Source organism: Cornus florida, unplaced genomic scaffold (assembly GCF_030987335.1).
Source record: "Cornus florida cultivar Cherokee Brave unplaced genomic scaffold, ASM3098733v1 CherokeeBrave_3.0.0_Hap2_Chr01, whole genome shotgun sequence".
Lineage (NCBI taxonomy): Eukaryota > Viridiplantae > Streptophyta > Magnoliopsida > Cornales > Cornaceae > Cornus > Cornus florida.
In genome coordinates this window covers 100,008,308-100,035,471 of record NW_026775571.1, presented here as the reverse complement: position 1 = coordinate 100,035,471, position 27,164 = coordinate 100,008,308, and the positions used below count along the sequence as shown (strand labels likewise).

Here is a 27,164-nt window from a genome sequence, read left to right as displayed (position 1 = left end):
ACCATCAACAAACACAAATAGCCAGTGCCGAAATAGACTTAGCCGACAATGCCGTAATAGTAAGATGTATTCCCAATTACACGATGACTACTAGAGAATTCAATAAATATATTAAGATAGCTATATCTACAAAAGGATATAATATGACGGGACAATTTGAAAACCTATTAGTTAATACTTTATTTATGGGAAAGGTAGTTAATCAGTATAACTTAAAATTTAAAGCCCAATTTAGTGAAATAGTTAAACCTTTTAGCAGCAAATATGTCCAAATGATAGAAGCCATAAAGGTAAGCAGTATTACCCATGAAGGAACAGAATGGAAATTACCTAAACTTACTACTACACCTAAAAAGATTCCCGAAAATAATATGATATATGTTTCAAATAGCGGAGATGCTAGCATAAGGTTTAGTAATTATAAAAGACAAGACAATTTAGTTGATGATACTCAAGAAGACTTCTTAACTACATTAATCGAGATAAAATCTCCTGAAGAAATAAATCTCCTTTATGATAGATTAGAAGATGAAATTCTAGATAAAATAATGAACGATTTTGATAATTTAGAATTTGAAGCATTGCAAGACAAGTATCCAGAACCTAAATACCAACTTATTGAAAGTATTTATTTAGGACAAGGAAATAATGATGATATTAAGAAAAATATTCTAAGTGTCGGATTTGAATCCTTCTATACCGCATTAGAATTAAACACAGTAAAAGAAAAGTTAAATGTAATAGAGCATAGAGAAGGAAAGCACCAAAAAGATCAGAATCTCGGTCAATCGACCAAGAAATGAGTGACCAAAGAAAGACTAACACATCAGGAAGTAATACTCTAAGTGATGACTTTATTACTAGACAAAGATTAAATCCCTCACGAGAAACTTATGTAGAAAATAGAAATATACCAGATATGTACACATTAACACAATATCGTAGACAATATGATAATATACCAGCGCAACCATCAAGAACAATATTGACATAGCAAGGCACGATCCCCAAGACTTGGCAAAGGTAATCGAAAATTGGGAACCAGATTGTATTCGGCAATCTATTTTGACCAATTTTGACAATAGAACTCAAGCCTTAACCTATTGTAAAACCTTATTAAGAGGAACCATTCATGACTGGTGGCAAGCTTATAAAATAATTTATCCCAATGATTATACCATCTTACGTGATAATTTCACCATTCAAGGCTTTACTAGACTCATTAAAAAAGTATTAGTAGGTGAAGATAGATTATTAGATGACACCTTAATAAAACAAAACGAAACTTTACGTAATTTAGAATTACTACAGATTTGTAATTTTAGATACTTAAAAAACTACACCAATGTGATACCCTCGGATTCCCGAATGCGGGTTGACCAGGCCCACGCCCGAATATCCGAGGATATCAAAAAAAAAATCGGCAATAAACGAACACAGAGCATAAAAGAATAAAGAAGAATAAATAAAATGCTGATAATAAACTAAAATGATAATCTAATAATAAACCTCAGAATATATTTCCATTAATTAATAAACTATTCTAATACAACTGATCCTTCAAAATATAACTTGGGAATCCATACTGTATGGACCCCTAGAAAATTCAAACTAAACAAATGACAGCAATAATTGTCTAAATCAGGAAACTGAATCATAAAGGAACTCCTATGTAGCATTGGAAGAATGAAGTAACTGATCTCCGCTTAGCGCGAACACCTGAAAAATAATAGTGGGTCAGGCTCACAAACAAGTTTTACTCTACTACAGTCCAAGCAGAGATCCGATACATGTATACGTCCTAGTCAATCCAACAGTAACTAGTAGTCCGTATATATATATACACACACTAAAGGAACCTCACTAGACTATAGGGTTGTCTCAACCTGAATAGTAGGCAACATGCAAAACGCACATATAGTGGGCATGAGTACTTAGACCTACCAGGGTACACAACTACACTATATCTAACTACACATCCCTAACGATATACGCACCCTAACCACTGATCCTGAGACTCAAGCTCATATCATGGCACCATGCTTATATATATATAATCTAGTAACCATCCTATTCAGTATAAATTAATCCTCCATAAGTCATTCAACTTGTTCAGCTGACCTGACTTGAATATAAGTAGGACTTAACATTTTAGTTAATTCATTCCCTTATATAATAAATTAATCCTCCATAAGTTATTCAACTTGTTCAGCTGACCTGACTTGAATATAAGTAGGACTTAACATTTTAGTTAATCCATTCCCTTATATAAAATAGGTAGGACTTAACTGATAAGTTAATCCGTCCCTAGAATGCCACCGTCCCATACTGGTGCATTAAACCACACAATCCAATAATTGATGTAACGATTAAGGAAATACATCAAACAATCCAGAAATAACTATGATAATATGATATCAAGTTATCACAAAATATGAATGACTTATTATTTATTTAAGCTTCCTATATCATATGTCATACATAAACTAAATCTTATACATATGATAATATTTTATTATACCGTCAAATAAGTATTATCCATATCCAATTCATCCTACACATTTAATCTCAATTGTTAAAACATATTAAAAGATTAAATCCATTCGTTTGTTTAAAACATTCAAATAGCAAGCATCATTATGATTGAGTCCATTTAAATTTATTTAAACCCAAACCTAGTTCCTATTTAATGTTCAGGAATCCTAGGCATGTTTCTACGTTCCATCATTCCACAGATATGTAAAATACATACTTTAAACATGTAAAAATTCACACCGAAACTCAAATCAAAATCATGCATTTATCAATTCATAACACAAGAACAGATATGAACCAATTTCATAAAACCTATGTTCTAATCCAATTAAACATGCATAATTATTTAATTTTATGTGTTTAATAAATTCTGGAATTAGGCATGCATAAAAACACGAATCAAAGGGAAAGAGATAGAAAAAGAACTTGCCTTAAACTTTCGGATCGAAAGTTAAATTTCTTCTTCCTTGATTTTCTCTCTACAGGGTTTTTCTCCTCCTTTCTTCCTTTTCCTCCTTCCCTCTCTAACTCTCTCTCTAAAATATATCACGTGAATATTTCTAGCCCCTTTTTACAACCTATAGCTATATATTTATAGGTTAAATAAAATAACCCTAACCCTTTTCCCAATCCAAGTCAACTTAAAAAAATATATATATTAAAATATTAAAAAGGTAATTAAAATATGTTACGTATATAATTTATGTATATCTTTATTAAATAAATAAATTATACAAATCCCATTATTTATTAATGGATTATTCAATAATACTTAAGTTACCATAATATTATAAAGTAACTTAAAACATAACACGTATCAAATCTATGTATATTTTTATTATTTAAATATAAAACATATACATAAGATTAAATATTACTACCCAAATTACCATAAAAGTAATTAATAAATTACTTTCCCTTTTATATATATTAAAAATGTAAGTAAAATATGTTACGTATATGATTTATGTATATGTTTATTAAATAAATAAATTATACACATTCCATTATTTATTAATGGATTATCCAATAATACTTAAGTTACCATAATATTATAAAGTAACTTAAAACATAACACGTATCAAATCTATGTATATTTTTATTATTTAAATATAAAATATATATATCATATTAAATATTACTACCCAAGTTACCATAAAATTAATTAATAAATTACTTTTCTTTTTATGTATGTATATAATATATATCTATATATATACATACACAATTATCCATGGGTAATAATCCACACACATCCAACTTCCTATCCAAGTAGTCCATGAGACCCAATTGGTTGGCCCATGATTACTAACCATAACCATAAAAGAAAAATAAAATAAAATAATAAAAGAAAAGAAATCATTTAATTTACAATTAATCAAAACACCATTTAAGCACATAATCTAATTAAACAATTAACACATAGACAAATACAAATAATACATAGACACATAATCAAATAATCAAGAAATACCTAATTCAATTAAACACATAAGTAATTAGTCAAATAATCAATTAAATAATTAACAATACAATTAAAACAAATAAATAAATACCGAGACTATCCTTTTAAAATTCGGGGCATTACAACCAATAAGTTTTTTGAGTATTTTGCACACACTGACTCTGAGGCGTAAATTCAGGTGATAAAACATTACTTGATCGATATCTTCAGAAGTTACCCGGAAGCGTAGGAACTAAAATATGGAAAAAATGATTAGAAAATCCTAGATGCGATACGCTAACCATAGGAGATAAAGTTAATCATGTGTATAACATGCTAAAAGCAGAATGTCGACAACGTAAAGAGTCTAAACAAATCAAAAAACAATTTTATTATACATGTAGACAAATAGATTTTCCACCCCAGTATGGGTATATGCCTAAGAAAAATTACAATTACAAGCATAATAAACCTAAAAAATATAACCTGCGTAAAAGCAAAACCTACAAGAACTTTCGTAATAAAAAACCTTATGTCAGAACTAACCCTAGGCAATTCAGAAAGCGGCCTTAGTATAAAAAACAAAAGATAAATAAAGATAAAAAGGACAACAAAGACAAGGATAATAAGGTAAACACTTTACCCACAAAAGAAAGACACTGCAAATGTTTTATTTGTTGAGATCCAGGACATATTAGACCAAATTGCCCTCATCGATACAAACAGAATATATCTTCAAATAATGTTAGAAAACGTTTCTGAAGCCTTAATGTTTCTTAGTCATCTTGATGAACCAAAGATTTTCCTTAATAATAAAGTTATATTAAAAAAACCTCAAACTAAACATTGATAATCTTATAAGATTAGCTAAAACCACAAAAATTTTAGGAGAAGACCCCCAGAAACACTGGTATAAAAATAAAATTGAAGCAAAATTAAATATAATAAATCATTTTAAGACTATAAAGACACAAGATAATCCTCATACCTTAGACGATCAAGAAGAATTCCAAAAACAAATTAAGGAACTGCTATTACTAAAAGTAATAAGAAAAAGTAATATTAGACATAGGAGTCCAACTTTTATGGTTCGAAATCATGCCGAAATAAAAAAGAGGAAAGGCTCGTATGGTTATAAATTATAAACGATTAAATGACAATACTTATGATGATAGTTATAAAATCTCTAATAAAGATGTTTTAATAAATCGAATCCAAGATAGAAAATGGTTTTTTAAATTTGACTGTAAATTAGGATTTTGGCAAATCCGCATGGCCGATGAATCCAATGAATGGACAGCGTTCACATGTCCCGAAGGATATTATGAGTGGTTTGTTATGCCTTTTGGATTAAAAAATGCGCCACAAGAGTTTCAGCGTAAAATGGATACTATATTTAATAAACACTCAAAATTCTGTTGTGTTTACATCGATGATATCTTAGTCTTCAGTCAAACTAAAGAAGAGCATAGAAAACATCTTGAACTTATATTCAACGAGTTTATAACACAAAGATTCATTATAAGTAGTAAAAAGATGATATTAGAAAAACAAGATATTGAATTCTTAGGTTTATACATAAAAGATGAAAAAATAGAATTACAATCTCATATTGTCAAAAAGATTCTAGACTTTCCTGATAATGTAGACGAAACCAAGTTGTTACAAGCATTTTTAGGAATATTAAACTATAGTCACAATTTAATTCCAAAATTAGGACAACTAGTAGGACCTTTATATTCAAAACTAGGAAAACATGGTCAAAAGTATTTCAATACCCAAGATATAGAGTTAGTTAAGAAAATTAAATCTTTAGTCTCTCAGTTAGAACCTTTACAACTCCCACTTGAAAAAAGTTATAAAATTATTCAAACAGATGCATCAACTCAAGGATGGGCAATGTTATTTCTTCAAAGACTAACAAAAGAATCTTCTCGAGATGAAGAACAGATTTGTCGCCATGCTAGTGGAACTTTTAATAAAACACAATCCATTTTACCCTCAACAGATCTAGAAATTCTAGGGGTAACCAACTCTATTGAAAAATTTCAGATTTTCCTTGATAAAGAATTCCTTATACGAACAGATTGTGATAATATAGTTAAATTTGCAAATAAAGCAAAACAACGGCGGATGTCTGCTAGGCGATGGATTTCCTTTATTAACTGTATTACTGGAAGAGATTTTAAACCAATATTTGAACATGTCAGAGGAAAAGATAATTATTTAGCAGGTATTTTATCTCGTTTACTAATCGATTGTTAAATTTTGCAGGAATGGAGATTAAGAGCAACAATAGCTATAGCCTTATACTAGACACTTCTAATCCTCTTTTAATTATCCAAAACCCAGCTCAACAGTTCCGCGCTAGACATAATCTTTTTCCTGACCAAAAACTTATTTTAGATAATATTTGATTTTTTAGAAACAACCCCGATTGAACTCTCGTCAGAAATCTAAACACTTTAAGTGAATATTTCGTATCATCTAATAAAGCGTATCAGAATTTACAGCAAGAACATGAGACGCTTATATCTCATTATAAAAAGTTAAATTTAGCTTATCAAAAGACGATAGCAAATCCCACAGAACTAACTATTTCTGAGCAACGGACTAATGAAGATGAAAATCTTCATAAGGTTCAACTTTTGCAGGTACAAACCAAGTATGCCAAGTTATTACCCATATTTTCTCCCACATACAGAGAAATCCTGAGACAACAAGTTGAGCTCTTTCTAGATGACATCAAAGAACTTATCCTTGAAGAAATTAAGTCAGATAGGCTTAAGGAATGGGTTGATATCCAAAATTACCTCAGAAACAACAGTCCACCCAAAGGAACCCGTTATAACTATACTTTCATACGATTAATACAAACAGGCACTGACATACCAATAGCTATTATCTTGTTAGATGTAAACCCTATTTTCTTTATTCCTTTTGAAATACCCAGAAAAACCATTTTCTCTACCAAAACAACCATTTGTTATTTAAGCAAGCTGTTAGAACTCGGAATGATATACAGTGTCACTATACCTAAAGACACACCCTTAGAATATCTAAATTCTTTATGTAATTTTCCCAACCGCTTAAACCAAGCCATTACCTTTGAACAAAAACTAACCCAAAATTTTATACCAAAAAGTCCAATTCTCCTTCAAATCCACAGTACTCCCCTAGAATGGGTAAAAGATGGAGCTATAATTTTGGGACAACATCAAATTTACATTCATTCTGATCCTACTGAAGTCAAAATTCTTACCCAACATGTTGATTTTGTAAATAACTTTCGCAATGAGATCGAACCAGCCACCTTCAACTATTTGGTATACTATAAAACCTATCGACAAATCAACCTAAGCTACAATCCTGGTTTCAGACTCTATGATCATAATATCAACATGAAATTTTTTGTTAAAGTAAGAATTCCTCATGTCATTAAGTCACCTCCAGAGATTGAGATATCTCCAGAAGTTGAAGAAATAATAAATGAAGAAAAGATGTTATTAGAACAGTTTAACCTTGCCTACAGAAATGAAGAAACCAGCTCACTAGATAGTACTGATGAATACCTGGCCCGCAGGCATGCCAGAGCAAGAGTTTACAGTCCAACAGATAGCACTACCGACAGAAATTTGTCTAATATGCAAGAATTCTAGTGAAAATCAATTTCTCTACAGTAAAAAACAGCTTCAGAATTCAAAAAGATGATTCTCAACAGTGTACAGTTAAAGGCAGATCCACCGAAAGCAGATTCTCAACAGCAAAAGCAGAAATAATTCTCCAGAAGAAGACATCAACAGTTCAGCAATAATTCAGGACATCTTATCTCTAAAGCATCTTGAATCTCAACCATCCATGAAGCATCTTCAAACACAATCGCCGATTCATCTCTCTCTTCTGCTATAAAAGGAGCCTCTCTGCTCAAGTAAAGATCATCGAGTTTTAGAGCAAACAAGTCTCGAACCATCAAGCATCCCAGCCTTCAGTTTCCAGTGTGTTTTCTTTTGTGACTTCTTTCAGTATATTTCCTTTGTAATATAGTGTGAGAGTGTATCTATGTATAAACATTGTGTATCCATGTATATATTTTTCATGAAATAAATCATCCAGTTTGCTCCTGTTCAACAAATTTCTTTTCCTTATTTAGTATTTTCAGTACTTTCGGGCAAAAAACTTCTATCGACAAATAGATCAAATATATAGATTTTATTTAGCCAGACAGTGTAGATCTTAGAATTTTCTTGAATCCAACCAGTACAAGCAGCCTTAGTTTTAATTTATCAATTTCTTCTGTGAGTTGACTTGAACTGTTGGCTTGTTGGCCCGTTCTTTGCCGGTGTTCAGGCGTTTCTATAGGGCGTTATCAGAGCGTTATCAGGTTCGGCAGACATTTCTGTGATTTAATTGTTAAATTGATTCTATGTTATTTTGCATGCTTCTATCTGGTTAGGTCCAACTCAATTTTGGTATCAGAGCCTATACTATTTCGTTAAATTTAATTTATATATGCGATCTTTTGTCTAAAAAAGTCTATAAGTTTTTATTAAGCTACTGTATAATTTTAATTTACCGTGAAAAATTAAAAAGGAAAGAAAAAATATTAAATATTTTGTTCAAAGACCTTGCTGTAATTTTATTTCATGATCTAAGGCATTTTGTTATATTAAAATATTACTTTGGGTCATTTTAGTAATATAATTTCTTTTGTGGTATAAAGCATAAAGAAGAATCCATTTAAGAAAAATATTCTTTAGGTTAATCCTTTTAATGAAAATCAAGACTTTGTTTTCATTTTAGAGTAACATTTGGGCCTTAAGCCCATGTATCAGTAATAATCCCCTTTTATTTTTTTATTTTTTTATTTTTATGCATGATGACATTAACTAAATCAAACCAATTTTATTTCAAATTAAGTTGAATGGGTGATGTGTAAAAAAATTTCTTGAACTACGAATTTGTAAATAGTCTCTCTAAATTATATTTTGTGCATAATATCTTTTAAACTATTTTATTTTATTACAAAATATTACAATAATTATTCTATATATCAATAAATGACCATAATACTTTTCATATTAAATTATACTTAATATATTTTTTTATTAAAATAAATTATAAAAATAAATTGATATTAATTTGATGACATATCGGTAAACTATTTTATATACTTCACCCGAAGGAGTCAACCTCAACCTTTGCCAAACATCAAAAAATAAAAATAAAAAAATATATATTTTACTTTAAAAAGTGTCAAAACAAACTAATTCTTTATTTGGATAAAACACACTCACACATCCCCCAATTCCTAAGCGATTATCCTCAAAAAATCATATTGAATTTTGCATCATTTACGTTGCGCCATGCTTTTAAGCTTTCACAATCAAATTATAAGTTGAAATTGGAGAATAGAAATTATTTGAAGTGACGTGTACTTCTGAAATCTTGATTTTTAACCGAAGTGTTGGAGACAATAAGATGCCAAGTCCAATGAAAAATTTCTAAACTGGTGGGTGTGTTCGATACGACGATAAACTTCTGAGAACCACCAAGGTGGACTCTGTCTCTACAATTCATTTACTTGTACATTCAAAATTACCCGGTGCCTACTGTGGTCACTAGTCACCGGTCAGCTCTGCTCCACCAAGCACGCCACTGTGAGGCATATTCTGTATCCTCATTTTCAATTTAGGATCTACTCTCCATTATGGAGAGAGAGGATATGATAATACGTGTCGGGATTTTTTTTGCCATAGATCGTTTTTTTTTTTTTTTTTTCTTCGAAAAGTTAAAAAAGCTTGTATTTATAAACTACATAATTCTTATTGTTAGGAATTTGAAAGAGACAATTAATTAAGAAAAAATTATTTATAATTAAGAAAACAAATCAAGTCTTTTTCTCTCTATTCTCTCTTAGTTAACACCCTTAGCAAATCTATCTCTTTCTTTCTCTTGATTAACTCTCAAAGAATCTGTCTATTTCTCTCTCATAGACTCATGGTTAACCCTTTTTCTTTCTATCAAAAAGTCTCTTCACCTGCATTCCATCCTTTCTCGTTTACTAGGTTCTAGTAAGTTATATTTCATCTATCATATTCGTGACACTATTTCATTCTATATGATTTTTTTTTTTTTTTTTTTTTTTTTCACGTTTTTGAGCTTTGGAATAACCTCATGACAAAAATTTTACGTGTTGTTTAATTATATTTTGATATATATATATATATATACATTATTATTTTTTTTCATGTTTTTGAGTTTTAGAATAAACTCATCTTAAAAATTTTGGTTTCAAATTAGGAGTATTTCTTTTAAATTTTAATACAATTTTAGTACATAAAATAAATGTATTGAAACACAATTTAAGTACATTATTATCTCACTGTATGCACATATGGAAGGGCCAAATAATACCTTTCATTATTTCTTTTTCTGTTGAAACATGACGGTATTACTGAATGATAATTGTAAACTATAATTTGAGTTAAACTTAAAAATTATTAAAAGTTTAGAATCAAAAGACAAAATGCATCCCTTTCACTCTCGTATATATGATACACACACACACACACACACGCAGAGATAGACCTCTGTTGAGTTGAGAATGATAATGAAGAGCTGTTTTCCGCATATATTAGAACAAGTGCATTTAATTTGATTGAAAGAGAATGTCAAATTCATCTTTTTATATTTCATTGTTTTTATGTGTACCATTATTGATGAAGCCGATAACAAATCAATTCTAAGAAAAACCACACATAAGTTATTTTCTAGCGTAATTTCAAATTAATTTGACGCTGGCTGAAATCTTAAAAACTGAAATTTATTTGTACTGATTTTAAAATACATATGAGCCCTTTTTGAAGTTGAAAAACCCAAATGCATGGATTTTACACACAATAAATCCCTTCATAAGTTCTCCCTATTTAATTATTAGATGAAACAATTTTTTAATGTGTCAAAATTTAATACATTTAAATTAAAAAATGGGACAGTTCACGATTATTCTCATAAGAGGACCTCCTCAAAATCCAAAGTCGTATAAAGTCCTTCCTTAAACCAAATTTGTATTTCTTAATGAAATTCTTAATTAGAAGAGTGACAAGGCATTAGTAGAGGGGTGTCTAATTTAAAGCTTCAATCCAGACTATCTCACATGGATGTCATTTTCATTCCTTACGGAACCTCTTATCTTAGTGATGTGGGACACTTTAGGTGCTTAGTAAGTTTGTTTAGTTTAGATTTTTTATTTATTTTATTTATATTTTTTTTTATAGAAAGTTTAGTTTTAGTTAATTTCTCTTAGGAATTATTTTTGTTTTGATACTAGGTTTTTTTTTTTTGGTTAAACCTTTAATACTAGGATTTGTTTAGTTATAAATTTTTGTACCCCAAATTGCAGAATTAATCAACTTTTACTCATTCAATTATTAATAGTATATTAGATTTTCTTTAAATTATTTTTTATTTTGTGAATTCAAAACACCTACTCTGTAAATTCAACTTGAACAATTTTATCTTATTCGCTTACGTTATCCGGAGCACATAAAAAATGTTAAGTAATATGAATACTTTTTCATGATTCAATAATACCAATGTTGTTATTAAACATTACCGCATGGATCAATTTTGTCATGTTGTCTTTCATCATATTAAAATAGTGACTAATAGACTTTCATCGTATTAATAATTTTGATGACATAAACATAAACCTTCCCTAGTCGAGCAGGAGTTTGCTAGTCATAGATAGACAACCTTTATGTTGAATTCATTGAACTCAACAGCTAAATTTCCTCAGTCAAAACTAGCCAATTTAAGCCGACAAACCTGACAAGGGTGGGATTGATAGCTAATATCTAATAATGTTGTACCATAATAGGGAGTAGATAGTAAGATGGGCAAGATTATTGACACATGAATTGTGATAGGGTTTGAAAAATAAATTAAACGCATTCAATTAAGTTTATGTATGTAAGAGATAATGGCGGGATAATATAATCATATTCAATGAATAACAAATTCTTATCAATACCCTCCACACATAAATAGAAAATATTTAAAAATGAGTTTGAATAATTTGCAAATAGTTGGTGTTGTATCATGTTTGAAGTCTTTGGAAAAATGCTCCCCCCTCTCTCTCTCCAAACAAGCCTTGGTCTTTCTTCCTTCTGCACTCCTTTCCATGGCCTCTCACGGTTGCAATAAACTTGACGTGTTCCAATAAGTGCGCTTCGTAAGTATTTTTTTCGTCGTTTTTTGTTTTTGTTCGGGTAGCTCTGCTCATGTTTGTTTCCTTTTTGGCTCACCTGGGTAGATCTGTTGTTTCTCTCCAGCTAAATCTCTGATCTACGTCGGATTTGAATGTTTCCCCACCTCGATTTGATCATTTTCTCCTTAATTGGTTCTTGCGCCGAGTTTTGTGGTTTTGTGTGTCGGTGTGTCTTGTGGTTGTATCTTTGGAGCGGTTGTCGTGCTAATGGCCATACTTTTCGGTCTCTCCAATTTGCTGCGGTCTTCTATAGTGATTCCGTTTACAGAGTGTTGGGCTCTGTGTTCTTCGTAAATCCGAAGCCTATTGTCACGGGCCTAGAGATTTGGCGCAGCGGCACGGCCCGTGCGACACCAAGGCGTTGCTTCAGCTTGCGCAAGCGCCTTGATCAGCCACCACGACCTGCCCTTCCAAGGATACATGCTGACTGGTTTCGGCCTGCCATGGCCTCGTCAGGGGAACGGCTCCAGCTCCCGACCAGTTTGTGCAGGGATGGCCAACTCCCTTCTTCATAGTTAAGTCCACGACCAGCGACAAGCACCTCGAATTGAACCGAGTCGACCTGCCTGAACTCTGAAGAGGTACCATCTTGAGCTCCTGCACGCCCCTTCTCTGGAACCATTCCCATTCAAACTTTGCTCTTTGCCAACCAGCACGCGTGTCTTTCATCCTCCAAGCGTCTTAGGAATCACTTCGTGACACTATTCTTCATTTATTTGTTTTGCTTCAAGATTTATATGCCTTTTCTGACTTGACATTATGCCTCTGGACTGCCATATTGACTTTAGGCTTTTGAACCTTTGAATGACAACAACAACAACAAAAAAAAAAAAAAAAAAATTCAAGTTTGAAGTCCTTGCAATAATAGCACGGTAATGGCCAAGATCATTTACATATTTATATGCGTGCAAGTGTTATGCTACTGTGGATGATCAATTCAACGAAAGAATTGTTTTTCCTCACATTAATGTACAATGTATAAAAGGTGAAAACATATATGGATTCCCAAACCGTTACATTTTAAAAAAGTGAAAAGAGAGAGAGATGCAAGGAGAGATCGAGAGATAGATGCAAGGAGAGATCATCAACTTCATCAAAGCATGACTCTCAGTCTTCACATCTCGATGCTACTGCTATGGTATATATACACTGCATATATATACACACACTACATATACTACGTATGTGTGTATATGTATGTATGGTGAACAACCACGTGGTCGAATCAGGAAGGTTCCTGTTGATTATAATCCTCGGATTCTTTATGTTTGGAAAGTGTGACTCCAAATAAGAATCTTTTGTTGTTGACGGCATCATCAAAATTATTGAATACGATAAAAAGTTTATTAAAGTAAGACTAATCACTATTTTAATATGATGGAAGAGAAAGTGACAAAATTAATCTCTGGACTTATGTTTAATAATAAGTTTGACTAATCACTATTTTTATAGTGATACTAAAAACTATAAAAATGATTCAAAAGTGCGATGAGGCTCTCTAAATTTTAAAAGTAAATATTGAATATGTGGTACATGTCATATTATTAATGTATTCATTCAATTAAACAATTTTATAATAAATGAGTTGAATTTTTTTTAAAAATAGCACATTATCAGTGATTATGTACACGATGCACTCAATATTTATTCTAACCAGGTAAATTTTGTTTGTGACTAATTTAGAATTTCATCTGAAACATTATTGATTATTTAAAACAACAAAATTGGTCCAAAGAAGTCCGTCAAAGCTCTTGGTCATTTTTGTAGTGTTTAAAAGTATTTTCCTTTAATTTAAAAGTCAAGGCGTAAAATTACTTATTTCCAAACTTTTTTTTTTTTTGTTTTATCCTATAAAATAAGATTGGTATGATTTGTTCCTAACCTTTGAGTATGTCCTTTTCTGTTGCTAGACTTTTTCCTGAATTTTACGCCTCAGAGTCAGTAAATAACATGTCTTGATGTGTTTTGTAAATCATTTTATTTTTTATTTTAAGATAAAACTTTTTTCCTTAAAAAAGGAAAAGAAAAAAAATCATAAAAAGACATGTAATAGAATATATATCATTGAGGTAGATCTATGCTGACCTTTGTTTTTGTTCTGAAATGGTTTTGATTTTTTGATGGGTGACTTCGATAAGTGGAATATGTGGGCATTATTTCCCGTATAGATCAGATACCCGTGAATCGTGATCAGAAAATAATTAATATTTTAATCTCCTTTTTTTTTTTTACCTTATTTTGTGGCATTTTTATTTGGTGTCAATAAAAGATTCTCTTAGTTGTAAGGGTTTCATATGAACCAACTTTGTTTTGTTTTGTAGCATGAGATAATTTATGTGTATGTGGTGATCTCAGATGCTATAATTTGTTTTTCTCAAGTCATACCAGACAATTTGGGCTCAACATTTTATTTTTCAGCATTTCAAAAAAATAAAAATTGAATTATCCAGTTTATGTCATACAATATATTATATTTCTTATTTTATTTTTTAAGATGACACTTTGAGAGAACGTATAGTGTATTTAATGCATCACGATATGTAAAAAACTCTGTTGTTTGTGCGTATCGACGTATCCAAAGTGTGTGTGTGTGTGTATATATATGCAGTGAAAGCGCAAGGTTTACATAATGGAATTAAAAAAGAACTTTAATTTATCTAAAACAGTATAAAAGAGATAAAAAAAAAATGATTTAAATTACTAAAACAATTCTATTTACATTTATATGCATATACGCGTGTGTATATAATATATATTGTTGGAAGGTGATGGTTTGTTTTGGTCCTACGATGACTTTCCAAGTTTGAAGTTTGATATTTTTGGAGACCAACGGGATCAGGTTGCCAATATTGTTGATCCTCGTCTCAAAAGTTTTAGAGTATGTCAAACAGTGTGTTAAAAAATTATTTTGTTTTTTTTTTTTTAACAATTAGAGTATATTCCATGCACAAATACTTGCTTACATCTTACTTTAGTACCTAAATTCATGTAAATACTAGAAAAGTATTTACTATTTAGGAATTTATCAAAAAGGGAAAAATTAAATTAATATGGGAATCGACAAAGGGCCTGTTTTTGGAAGGTGGTTTGTTATTGGTTTGGGTGTTTTGATTTTGTATTTTGGGCTAATATCACGTTTGGGGTGGCCTGACGTGGTGTTGAACAGTGGTAAAACATTTTCAAAATGATGGGCCAAACCCATATCACCAAGTAGGTGATATTGGGTGATATGGTCACTGTAGCGCGGTCATATCAGGCCTAAAAACTGATATCAAACTCATATCAGTTTACTGTAGCGGCCGTAACAGGTATAAAACCTCATATTTCAGAAATCCTACCCATTTGCGCCTCTCATTTCTCTCTCCTCTCGCAGCTCGGTTGAGGCAATTCTTCCTTTAATCATTTTTCTCTGCAAATCTTTCAAAAACCCTACCATTTTCATTTCGTATTTGGTTTTTCTATTGTTTCTCTCTATTCTTTGCTTGTGTGATATGAATCTGAAACCGTGGTTTTTCACTTGCGACCACGGATCGAAGGTTTTTCTCTCCAAAACCATTGGTTTTCCTCTCGTTTCTGTCTGTTCTCTACTTTTATAACGCGAATCTGAAACCCTGCAACCCAAGTTCTTTGCTCGCGACCACAAATCGAAGGTATTTCTCTGCAAAACCATTGGTTTTGCTCTGTTCTCTGCTTCTGTGACGCGAATCTGAAACCCTAGCTCGGTGGCGAGCACATCGAAGGTATTTCTTTGGAAAATTTGCAACAGCGTGTTCTTATTCACGTGATTATGTGCACTATTTCCGAATCATATTCCAATTTCTATTGTTTTCCTTTACTGTAACCTACAAAACCATTATATGTGCACGATTATATATGGTGTTGTTTAATTTTACGGAATTAGTTGAGGATTTTTGCCTTTATGAGCCAAACCCATTTTTTTTTTTTAATACTGAAAACGTATAAAATTTAAGTTAACTTCTGAAACAAAATATTCGTAATTTTTAAAATATATTTATAAACTACATCGCAGACCTTGAAATGTATACGCATACATATTAGCGATTTATATTTTTCTTAATTTGATTTAGTGACTTAGCGAATTCTTTTAATTCAATCCTTATTGACAAATTTGAGTACTGATGTTTAATTTGTTTGCTCAGCTATACTGAGCTTTTTCAGTGTGATTAATAATTTGTTTGCCCAGATATCTAGAACATGCTCATACTACACTATTTATTTCCCTTTTTCGTGTGTCATACTTATTAATTTAGATTTTCTTTTTGATAGCAATCTAAAAAGGTGTTGTTACACATACATATGTATATATAATAAGCTTTTTGTTGTTTTGATCTAATAATACAAGTTGTTAGTTGAAATGATTGCAAACTTCTTTGGTGGTGTGTGTGTTTGGTCTGGAACAATGGTACTTCTGCTGAAATTTAAGTGTTCAAAGATTTCCAAGGATTTCCAAATGCTTGACAATCTTGATTGAAAGGTCAAGCCCTTGTTTCTGTTAGTTTGTGTTTTACCTTGATTGAGCTTGAGGTTATTGTCTGATTGTGTTTGTCTTTCTCTTTCACTCTCACTCTCTTTTGTTCTAAATTTGTGTTTATGCAATCACTTTGTGCCAGTTCTTTTTTGTTTTTTTTTGGCAATAATTATAAGTGGGTTTATTGCCAGTTTTTCGTTGCAAAGAAGCATAATAAGTTGTGAAGCATCAAATATAGATAATAAGGCCCTGCTTGGATTGGATCTATGAAAACAGTTGACAAAAAACAGAAAACTGTATTTTAATTCTGCTTGGATCTATTTTGTGGAAACAGTTTTTGAAAAACTGAAAATTGATAGTTGCAATTTTTAGAGAACAATAAAAAGGTGTTCTCACAATTCACAATATTTGGGTTGGGATTTGATTGCTGGGTTGGATTTGGTTGTGGAGGAGAGTTTTATCAATTTTAAGGTTATGTAGGAGAGTTGGTTTCAATTTTAAGGATTTGTGCTCTACAACTGCAAGTAATTTTACACTTTGACATTTAAAATTAAAATTATATTAGATATAGTCCATGGTTCTTTTTTTCTTCATACTTCGAACTTCTTGTTTTTTCATTTTATTTTTCCAGGTAAGTTCATACTTAGAACTTTGATAGCACAACTGCATTTTTCTCCCCTTTTCCTGAACTTATTCAGATGAATTGTTAGACTATGATGGTTGCTTCATTTCAACACTAAGAACAAATTAAATATTTTTTCCCCTTTGCTAAGGAAGTTTGGAAGTGATTCATGTCTTGCTGCAAATGGGAGGGTGTCCTTCAATATACTAATCTGCAGGAGGTGGTCCAGTGGTTTGAAGCTCGAAGTTGCTAGAAATCTGTTTGGTGCCATGTTTTTTTGGCAAATTTGGACAGAGAGGAACTCAAGACTTGGTGAAGACAAGAAGAGAGATGTTGGTTTGCTTTGATTGCATTCAGTTCCTTGGGCTCAGTATGGAAGATTGATTTTGTTAGTTTTTTTTGTTTGATCTTTGGCTGGAGTACTTGCTTTGTACCTCCGGTGTGTATTTTGTATCAGCAATAAAATTGGAATCTGTGTCCTGTCTGTTACTTGATCTTGATCTTGATTACAATGCTTTATCTTATTGATGTCAATGAAATTGCCTTTTCATATACTGAAATGGAAATAATGTTTTTTATTCATATTGGTATTAACATTTAAATGTGGTTAGAATTGGATATTTTGTATATGAAGTGTGCTGATTTAATAATGAAAATGAAAATTGAGCATGTATTCTTTTCACCAAGTAGGTTTTAAATTTTTTGTTCTCTTAAAACTGTGTTCTGTAGTTGTAGTTTTCACTTACAAAGCGGAGTTTTTATTTTAAATTGAATTTTTATTTTATTATTATTATTTTTTTATGGGACCACTTTTATATCATTTGAATCCATAATTTACAAATGGAAGTAATTGTAACAGAATATTTGCAGCTATAATAGATGTTTTTCAATTAACTTTTTTCCATTCGAAAGGATATTTTTCACTTTTGCAACCACCATATCATTAGGGATGACAAATTTTCCATCTCCATCGGGTCCCCGTCCAGCCCCGCCTCGTCTGTAGCAGGGATGGGGACCCTTTTATGAAATCGGGGATGGGAATGGGGGAGGGGGGTAAATTTTGAAAACCCGCAAGGGCGGGGTAAACCCGACCTGTTTCGCCCCACTTCGATTAAGTGTTAAATTACTAATATAGTCTTACATTTAATAATTTATTACTAAATTAGATTTAGTATATATATGAAAATAAGAAAAATTAGGTTTTTTTTTTTAAAAAAACATAATATATGTTAATTGGGGCCGGGGACAGGGATAAGGGTCGAGAGTGGGGCGGGGTATGGAGATGGTGGTGAAATTTTAAACGGGAATGAGAGCAGGGATGAGAATTGAAAATTTTAGTGGGGATAGGGATGGGGAATCAGATCCCCGTCCCGCCCCATTGCCATCCCTACGTATCATATGGCTAAGGATGATGAAAATTACAACTGATCCCAAAGTTGCATTGCCGAGTTCTCAAATACAAAGCACACTCAGTCTCGTTACTAAGTACAACTGACATTAATCCGAGTTCTCAAATACAAAGCACACTCAGTCTCGTTACCAAGTACAACAGACATTAATATGAAATTATTTACCATATACTAAAAGGTAAACTGTGAGTCTTGAGGGAGCAACTTAATACATCCATTAACACATATATGGGTATACTTTTCAACATGAGTGGTGTATGTAATTATTAAGGTAACAATGATATATTTTAAAATAGCAAATATAATGTAACTATTCAAATTTTCAATGACACGATTGAAATATAAAAAGTTACTCTAATTTTCAATGACGCAAGTGTTGTACTTTTTTTTACCAGTGTTAATGGAAAAAAAATGACCTTTTTTATTATTTTAATAAATTATTTAAAATCATATAAAAATGAACTATTAAATATAAACTTATAATTGTATTAATATATATTTAATTATTCAAAACAAAAACAAAACAGTCCTGTTATTGATTTAAAATTTTTGACAACAAAAAAAACTTTCTAAACGTATTTTATTTTCAAATTTCTCAAAATGCATAATATTACCAAATGCATTTTCATGTGCAACCCTAACTGTTTCTTAAACTAATTTTAGAAATGAAAAACCAAAAAATGTAGTTTGCGAAAAATCACTTGGTATAATTTTCTACCTTTTCATGGTGACGGTAATTATGAAATGAAAGAACTTCCCAATTTAATGATGGGGACAGGAATTATGGGCAGGTTCCATTTAGTTTTCGGTGCCCTACAAAATTACATTCCCCCATCAATTGCTGTTGCGAACTTAAACGTTGGTGTCATCTGCTTCCATTTATTACGCTACATAATCAATCTGACAACTTTTTTTTTATTTTTATACAACTTTTTTATTTTATTTTTATTTTATGCATGATGACATTAACTATTCTATACATGATGACATTAACTAAATCAAACCAATTTTATTTGGGAGGTACATGAAAAGATCATAATTTGTAACGGTAGAATGTAAAAAATTCTCCTGAATTATATTTTAATTTGTAAATAATCTTCCTCAATTATATTTTGTACATAATATTTTTTAAATTATTTCATTTTATTGCAAAATATCACAATGTCTATACTATATTTTATTAAATGATCATAATACCTTTTTCGTATTGAAATATACTTAATTTATTTTTCTTATTGAAATAAATTATGAAAAAAATTTCATACTAATTTGATGACATATTTTACATTAAATTTGCATAAAATAATTTATTCTTTAATTTTTGGTACGTTTTACCCTGTCGATGGACTCGACCTCAATCTTTGCCAAACATGATGAAAAAAAAAAAAGAAAAAAAAAGGGTGTATCAAAACAGCCTTTACTCGCAAAAAATACGCTCAGACATCCCCTAGTCCCTATAGATATTTGAATTCTTTCATCTATACGAAAACTTAAACCCTCCATTTTTTACCATGAAAGACAAAAAAATAACACTAAGCAATTACCCTCAAAAATCATATTGACGTTTGGACCATGCTTTTCAGCTTTCACAATCAAATTATTAGTTGAAATTGGAGAACAGAAATTATTTGAAGTCTCATAAGCTTCGAGTGTACCTCTGAAATCTTGATTTTTAACCGAAGTGTTGGAGACAATAAGATGCCAAGTCCAATGGAAAATTTCTAAAATAATGGGAAGATTTGAGAACCATCAAGGTGGACTCTGACTCTACAATTCATTTACTTCTCCATTCAAAATTACTCAGTGCCTATTGCGGTCACTGGTCACCGGTCAACTCTGCTCCAACAAGCACGCCACTGTGAGGCATTTTCTGTATCCTCATTTACGATTTAGGATCTACTCTCCATTATGGAGAGGGAGGATACGATAATATTTGTGGGGATTTTTTTGTTATAGCGGTCTTGTTTTTTTTTTAACGAGATATGTAATTAATATATTGTTCTTTATAAAATTATCAAATTATCGATTTAAATGTGCATACTATTAGGTTTTGAGATTTTTTGAAAACATAAAAGAGTAATCACAGAAATATGAAACATATAATATGTGACATCTCTAAATAAAAAGATATACGAACAAAAAGAGTAGCCTTTTTTAACTTATTTAAATTTTGTTTTAAAGTAGGAGTATTTCTTTTATATTTTAATACAATTTTAGTACATAAAATAAATGTATTGAAACACAATTTAAGTGCATTTTTATCTCACTTTGGATAAAGTGTATGCATATATAAAAGGGCCAAATTATTAGAAGTTTAGAAACAAAAGACAAAATGCAATGCTTTCACTCTCGTATATATGATAATGAAAACTTGGGAGCACAGTTGTGAATTATTTCCCTATTACCTTTGTCATACATATATATATATATATATATATATATATATATATATGTGCAGAGACAAACCACTGTTGAGTTGAGAATGATAATGAATGGCTCTTTTCCGCATATATTAGAACAAGTGCATTTAATTTGATTGAAAGAGAATGCCAAATTCATCTTTGATATTTCATTGTTTTAATGTGTACCATTATTGATGAAGCTGATAACAAATCAATTCTAAGAAAAACCACACATAAGTTATTTTCTAGCTAATTCCAAATTAATTTGACGCTGGCTGAAATCTTAAAAACTGAAATTTATTTATACTGATTTTAAAAGACATACGAGCCCTGTTTGAAGTTGAAAAACTTAAGTGCATGGATTTTACAAAGAGTAACACTTCAAAGAAATCCCTCCACGAGCTCTCCTTATTTAACTATTAGATGAAATAATTTTTTAATGTTTCAAAATTTAATACATTTAAATTAAAAAATAAGACAGCTCATGACTCTTCTCATAAGAGAACCTCTTAGGAGCATTACTCAAAATCCAATTTAAAGCTCCAATAGAGACTATCTCACATTGATGTCATTTTCATTCCTTACACAACCTCTGTTTTTTTAGTGATGTAGGACACTTTACGTGTTTAGTAATTTTTTTTTTTACTTTAGATTTTTTATTTATATATATATTTTTTATAGAAAGTTTAGTTTTAGTTAATTTCTCTTAGGAATTATTTTTGTTTTGATATTAGGTTTCTTTATGATTAATCCTTTAGTACTAGGATTTATTTAGTTATAATTATTTGTACGCAAATTGCAGAATTAATCAACTTTTACTCATTCAATTATCAATAGTATATCAAATTTTCTTTGAATTATTTTTCGTTTTATGAATTAATTCAACTTCTTGTAAACAATTTTATCTTCTCCACTTACGTCATCCAGAGCACACAAAAAATGTTTATATGCATAACGTGCTAAGTGCTATGCTACCGTGGATGATCAATCCAACTAAAGAATTGTTTTTATCACATTAATGTACATGCATAAAAGTAGAAAACAAATATGGATTCCAAAAACATTACATATTAAAATAGTGAAAAGAGAGAGACCTAGAGAGAGAGAGATATGGATGGAGAGATCAACAACTTCATGAAGGTATGGCTCTCAGTCTTCACATCTCTATGCTACTGCTATGGTATAGCCAAGATTGTACCCAAAGGCACACCAAGACTGCTCACAATAGTCCCTGTGGTGTGTCTCTTCCTATCTTTGCCTCTCAATTTACACACTATGCATCTTGGAGGCACAAGCGCATTCTTCATTGCTTGGCTTGCAAACTTCAAACTCCTCATGTTTGCATTTGGTAAAGGACCTTTATCACACCCTTCAATCTCTCTCCCACAGTTTGTTGCAATCGCTTCTCTCCCAGTCAAAATCATACAAAACCCACCTCCGAAAACGTCGAAAAAAGGCCATAAATCGACTCTCAATTATGCTATCAAATTTCTTCTTTTGGTGTTGTTAGTTCGTGCGTATGATTACAGTGAATGTTTACATCCAATGATCATACTTTTCCTGCATTGCTTGCATGTATACTTTGCCTTGGAGATCATACTAGCCATGATTGCAGCCCTGGTTCGGACCCTTTTGGGGTCGGAGTTGGAGCCACAGTTCGACGAGCCATACCTTTCAACCTCACTGCAAGACTTCTGGGGTCGAAGGTGGAACTTGATGGTGAGTCGCATTCTACGCCCGACCGTGTACCAACTCACCCTCGGTCTCTCAACGGGAGTTTTGGGCCGGAAATGGGCCCCTTTACCGGCAGTTTTCAGCACATTTATCGTGTCGGGCCTGATGCACGAGCTCATATTCTACTACTTGGGTCGTGCGAGGCCCAGTTGGGACATCATGGGTTTCTTCTTGCTCCACGGGCTGTGTTTGATGGTTGAAATTGCGGTCAAGAAGGTGGTCACGGACGGGTATCAACTGCCTCGAATCATCTCTGGGACACTGACGTTGGCTTTCGTGATGAGTACTGGATTTTGGCTGTTTTTGCCGGAGTTGTTTCGGTGTAATGGTTTCGAAAGAGTGTCTGAGGAGTACGCGGCGATGGGCTCATTTGTGAAGAACATTGGTCGAGCTTTAATGCTCAAATCTGTAAATGGAACCAGCGTTTAGTCTATTTAGTAGACACTTCATGTGTTGGGTGAACCACATTATTGGGACACTTCTGTATATAAATTGATACCAATAAATTGTAAGCCTGGTTTTTATTATTTAAAATCCAATTCATCCAACAAAAACCAACGCGCCACCCAAATCATATAAATATTATTGGTTTTGCACATTTTCTTATTCAGTGATTACACTTTTGTTCAAAATACGGCATATAGTTAAATATGAATAGTGATTTAGAGATCGAATTCAATCTATTAGAGAGGAATGGTGAGTCACATCATATGACGTTATGATAATACTCCATTTGTCCCATAAAAAAGTATCATGTTTGGTATTGTGAGTCACCGTTTTCCAAATATAACATTTTTTATGTAACAGAAGGAGTATATTATAATAGATTACGTCACTTCACTCACATAAATTAAATTCGATAACTATCGAATTCCATTCTTAAATCATTATTGTTAAATATTGTCCACTCATGTAAGTGTACACCGCATATACTACACCCTTACAATTTTGGATAAAGTGCATTTAACCCAGACTTTCACCGTTTTGCAATAAATCCCTCTTTAATATTTTTTTTGGCTAGAAAACCCCCTCTACTAACTGAGGGGGTTGTTTTTTGAATTTTTGCCAAAAATACACCCACTAACCAAGTCAAGGGAAACTTTTTGCAATTTCTCGAATAATGATATTTCAATTTATATTTTATGTTACATGCATCACCATACTTTTAATTAAATAAAAATATAAAAAAATTTAAAAATAATATTTATAGTTTTGAGTGCAACTACATAAAAATTCAAATCTTATACGTGTGACTCACATTATATTATTATACCATTATTATATTATATTTTAATTTTATATAATGTGTACATATAAGTATATCATATGGACATGTGATAAAAAAATAATAATAAAAAATAAAAAAAAAAAATTTAGATAGATACCTTTTCGTTTTTTTTTTTTTATTTACTTTTTATTTTTTATCATTTAAAAGGTACAAAGGCCAAGTCAAAATGACAATACAGAGGTATAAACTAAGCCAAATAAAAACATACAAATTATAAAACAAAATAATAAAATGAAGAACATATTTTAAATTTATTGAAAAAGAGTCCATCTGCATGTAAGTATATCACATCCACCCTAGAAAGTTACAACCCCATCAATTGCTGTTGCGAACTAAAGTGTCATCTGCTTCCATTTATTGTGCTATATAATCAATCTGACAACTTTTTTTAAATTTTTATACAATTAAGAACTGATATCATAATGACATCAACTAAATCAAACCATTTGATTTTAATTTATTTCGGTACTACATGAACAATCATAATTTGCAAGAACATTCTATAATGTTAATAAGAGAATGTTTGAGCGAAAGATGTCCAAGTGTAAAATCTCTACTAATATGATATAATTCGATTAGTCAAGTTCAAGTATGCATTATTTTCCTCAACTAAAAAAAAAAAAAACGAAAAAGAAAAAGAAAGAAAGAAAAAGTATGTTACAATTAAATTCAATAATTTAGTTCTAAAAAAAATATTATTAATTTCCGACAAGTTATTTTATGTGTTCCAATTCAAACTAGAACTTTGTCAAATGCTAAAATAAAAAAATTAAAAAATATAAAAATAAAAATAAATTATTGTATTTTACCTGAAAAAAAAAATTTCAAAAAAAATTTTTATTATGGAATCTTAATCGCTAAGAACACACACATCCACTAATTTCTATAAAAATTTGAACTCTCTTGTCCCTGCGGAAACTTAAACCATCCATCTTCTACTTTGAAAGACAAAAGAATACCACAACTTATAGGACAAGGATCCTCTCCAGCACTGGAGAGGTCCTGCACAACTAAAACGCACTGAATAAATGGGATTCACTATTAATGATGCAATCTCAAAGCTGTTACCTATGCAGGACCTCTCTAGCGCTAAAGAGGAACCTTGTCCCTAGCCTATAACCCTCAAAAATAATATTAAATTTTGCACCATTTATGTTGTTTTTATTTCTCACAAGGAAATTTCAAGTTGAAATTGGAGAACAGAAATTCTTTGAAGTCTCATAAGCTTCACGCGTGCCTCTGAAATATTGATTTTTATTTTTTAATCTAAGTGCAGGAGACAGCAAGATGCTAAGTCCAATGAAAAATTCTAAAATGGTGGGTGGTGTTTGATATGAGGATAAATGTGAGAACCCCCAAGGTGGACTCTGACTATACAATTCATTTACTACTTACTACATTCAATTAATAATAATAACTAGTTTTTGTTGTTTAACAGGATGAGTTGCGATCCAATTCAAAAATTTGAAGTTAATATCCAATTCACGTTTATCTATTCACTTTTTCATTTACTTCTCCGATCCCACTTGTAATACCGATCCACAATGAGATTAGTGGACGAATTATTTAATTTAAAAAGTAAATGCCACCTTTTTAAAGTTATTATTAAAAAAATGTATTCTTTAATTAGTTGTTATCTTTCGCAAACATCCTTTTCGCCCTGTACGTCACTTTTAATTAGGGTGATAAATTATAACACGATAATATAATGCAAGTTAAAAAGGTTTGAGTTTGACATAAACAAATTTGAGTCATAAAATGATCGACACAATTAGTCCGTTCACTTAACCTGTCGGATTAGAGTTGAGAGATTTAACTCGTGTAATTCGTTTATGACTTATTTAACTCAATATGTTATAATCGTAAATATGACTTATGTAATATGTTATCTATTTAAACCCAATTAATATGAATAGTTAAGTCATTTCAACATAAACTTTGTCTATGCCTTATAATTTTTCTTCATATTTTGAATATTTGGGTTAATTATGACAAAAAAATTATTATTATTATTATTTGATATGTAATTAAATATTAAATGTCTTGTTTTGATAAACAGGTCATTAAACGGGTTAACACGTTTACCTGTTTAATAAATGGGTTAAGTTAGTATTGAGGGTTCTTGATACGATTATTAAATGGGTTGGGTTTGAGTTTACCTATTTAGTACAATATTCTTACATCGACACGACAAGATTATGACCCACGAACACGAATTGTCACCCCTACTTCTAACCCACGCATGATTGATTTCCAAAATATTTAATACCTTCTTTTGTAGGAGACTCACTATTTGAAACATCATTTTAGGCTATAAAATAAAAGGTTATAGAATTCATTAACAGAAAATTTATTTATTTATTTTGTGAATTGGGATTAAAACAATAAATTTGAGATAAAGTGTTACAATTTATTGGTCTCATTTCATATATCAAAAAAATTATCAGGCAACCCTCCAAAGGACAATTATAAATGTACTAAATAAAAATAGTATCACTAAGTACTTAGGCTCCATTTATATAGATGTAAAATATTTTTACCCATATTTTTTTAAAATTATCATTTTGCCCCTAAGACTAAATTTGTATGTTTTAAAACTTCGCTTCCACATTTTGTTATCTTTTAAGTTCCGTGACTTCATGGGAAGTCATGCTTGTGTCTAGGGATGATATACATCTCTCGAAACTTTATTTTCATGTGGAATGATCATTTTTCCCTTTGGGGCATACTTGGTCAATTTTCACTTTTTCGCTTCAACATTTGTTTTCTTTTGGTTCCGTGATGTGATGACCCTACCTCACTAGAGAAGAGTCTCCCTAGAATCCAAGGCAAATTAATACAAAATGGCAAACCCTTCAAGGGTTATGAAGAGGAGAGTGAGAGGAACAAAAAGTATTCCCAAGGTTTAGCTTGGAAATCAATGGAAGGCTCTCAAAAATCAAGGTCAAAGCTTAAGGCTTTAAGCTTCATCC

General features: G+C 31.1%; 1 protein-coding gene and 1 long non-coding RNA gene across 2 annotated transcripts; both read left to right on the top strand.

Moving 5' to 3' along the window:
• The first annotated feature begins 15,505 nt into the window (after positions 1 to 15,505).
• LOC132308982 (uncharacterized) lies at positions 15,506 to 17,853 on the top strand. Its single transcript, XR_009482514.1, has 2 exons — positions 15,506 to 15,988; positions 17,369 to 17,853. It is a non-coding gene; the product is annotated as an uncharacterized LOC132308982 (long non-coding RNA).
• Positions 17,854 to 22,280: 4,427 nt separating this feature from the next.
• LOC132309896 (acyl-CoA--sterol O-acyltransferase 1-like) lies at positions 22,281 to 23,358 on the top strand. Its single transcript, XM_059808177.1, has one exon. The coding sequence runs from the start codon at positions 22,281 to 22,283 to the stop codon at positions 23,331 to 23,333; it is 1,053 nt and encodes a 350-aa protein (XP_059664160.1). The 3' UTR covers positions 23,334 to 23,358.
• Positions 23,359 to 27,164: the final 3,806 nt, after the last annotated feature.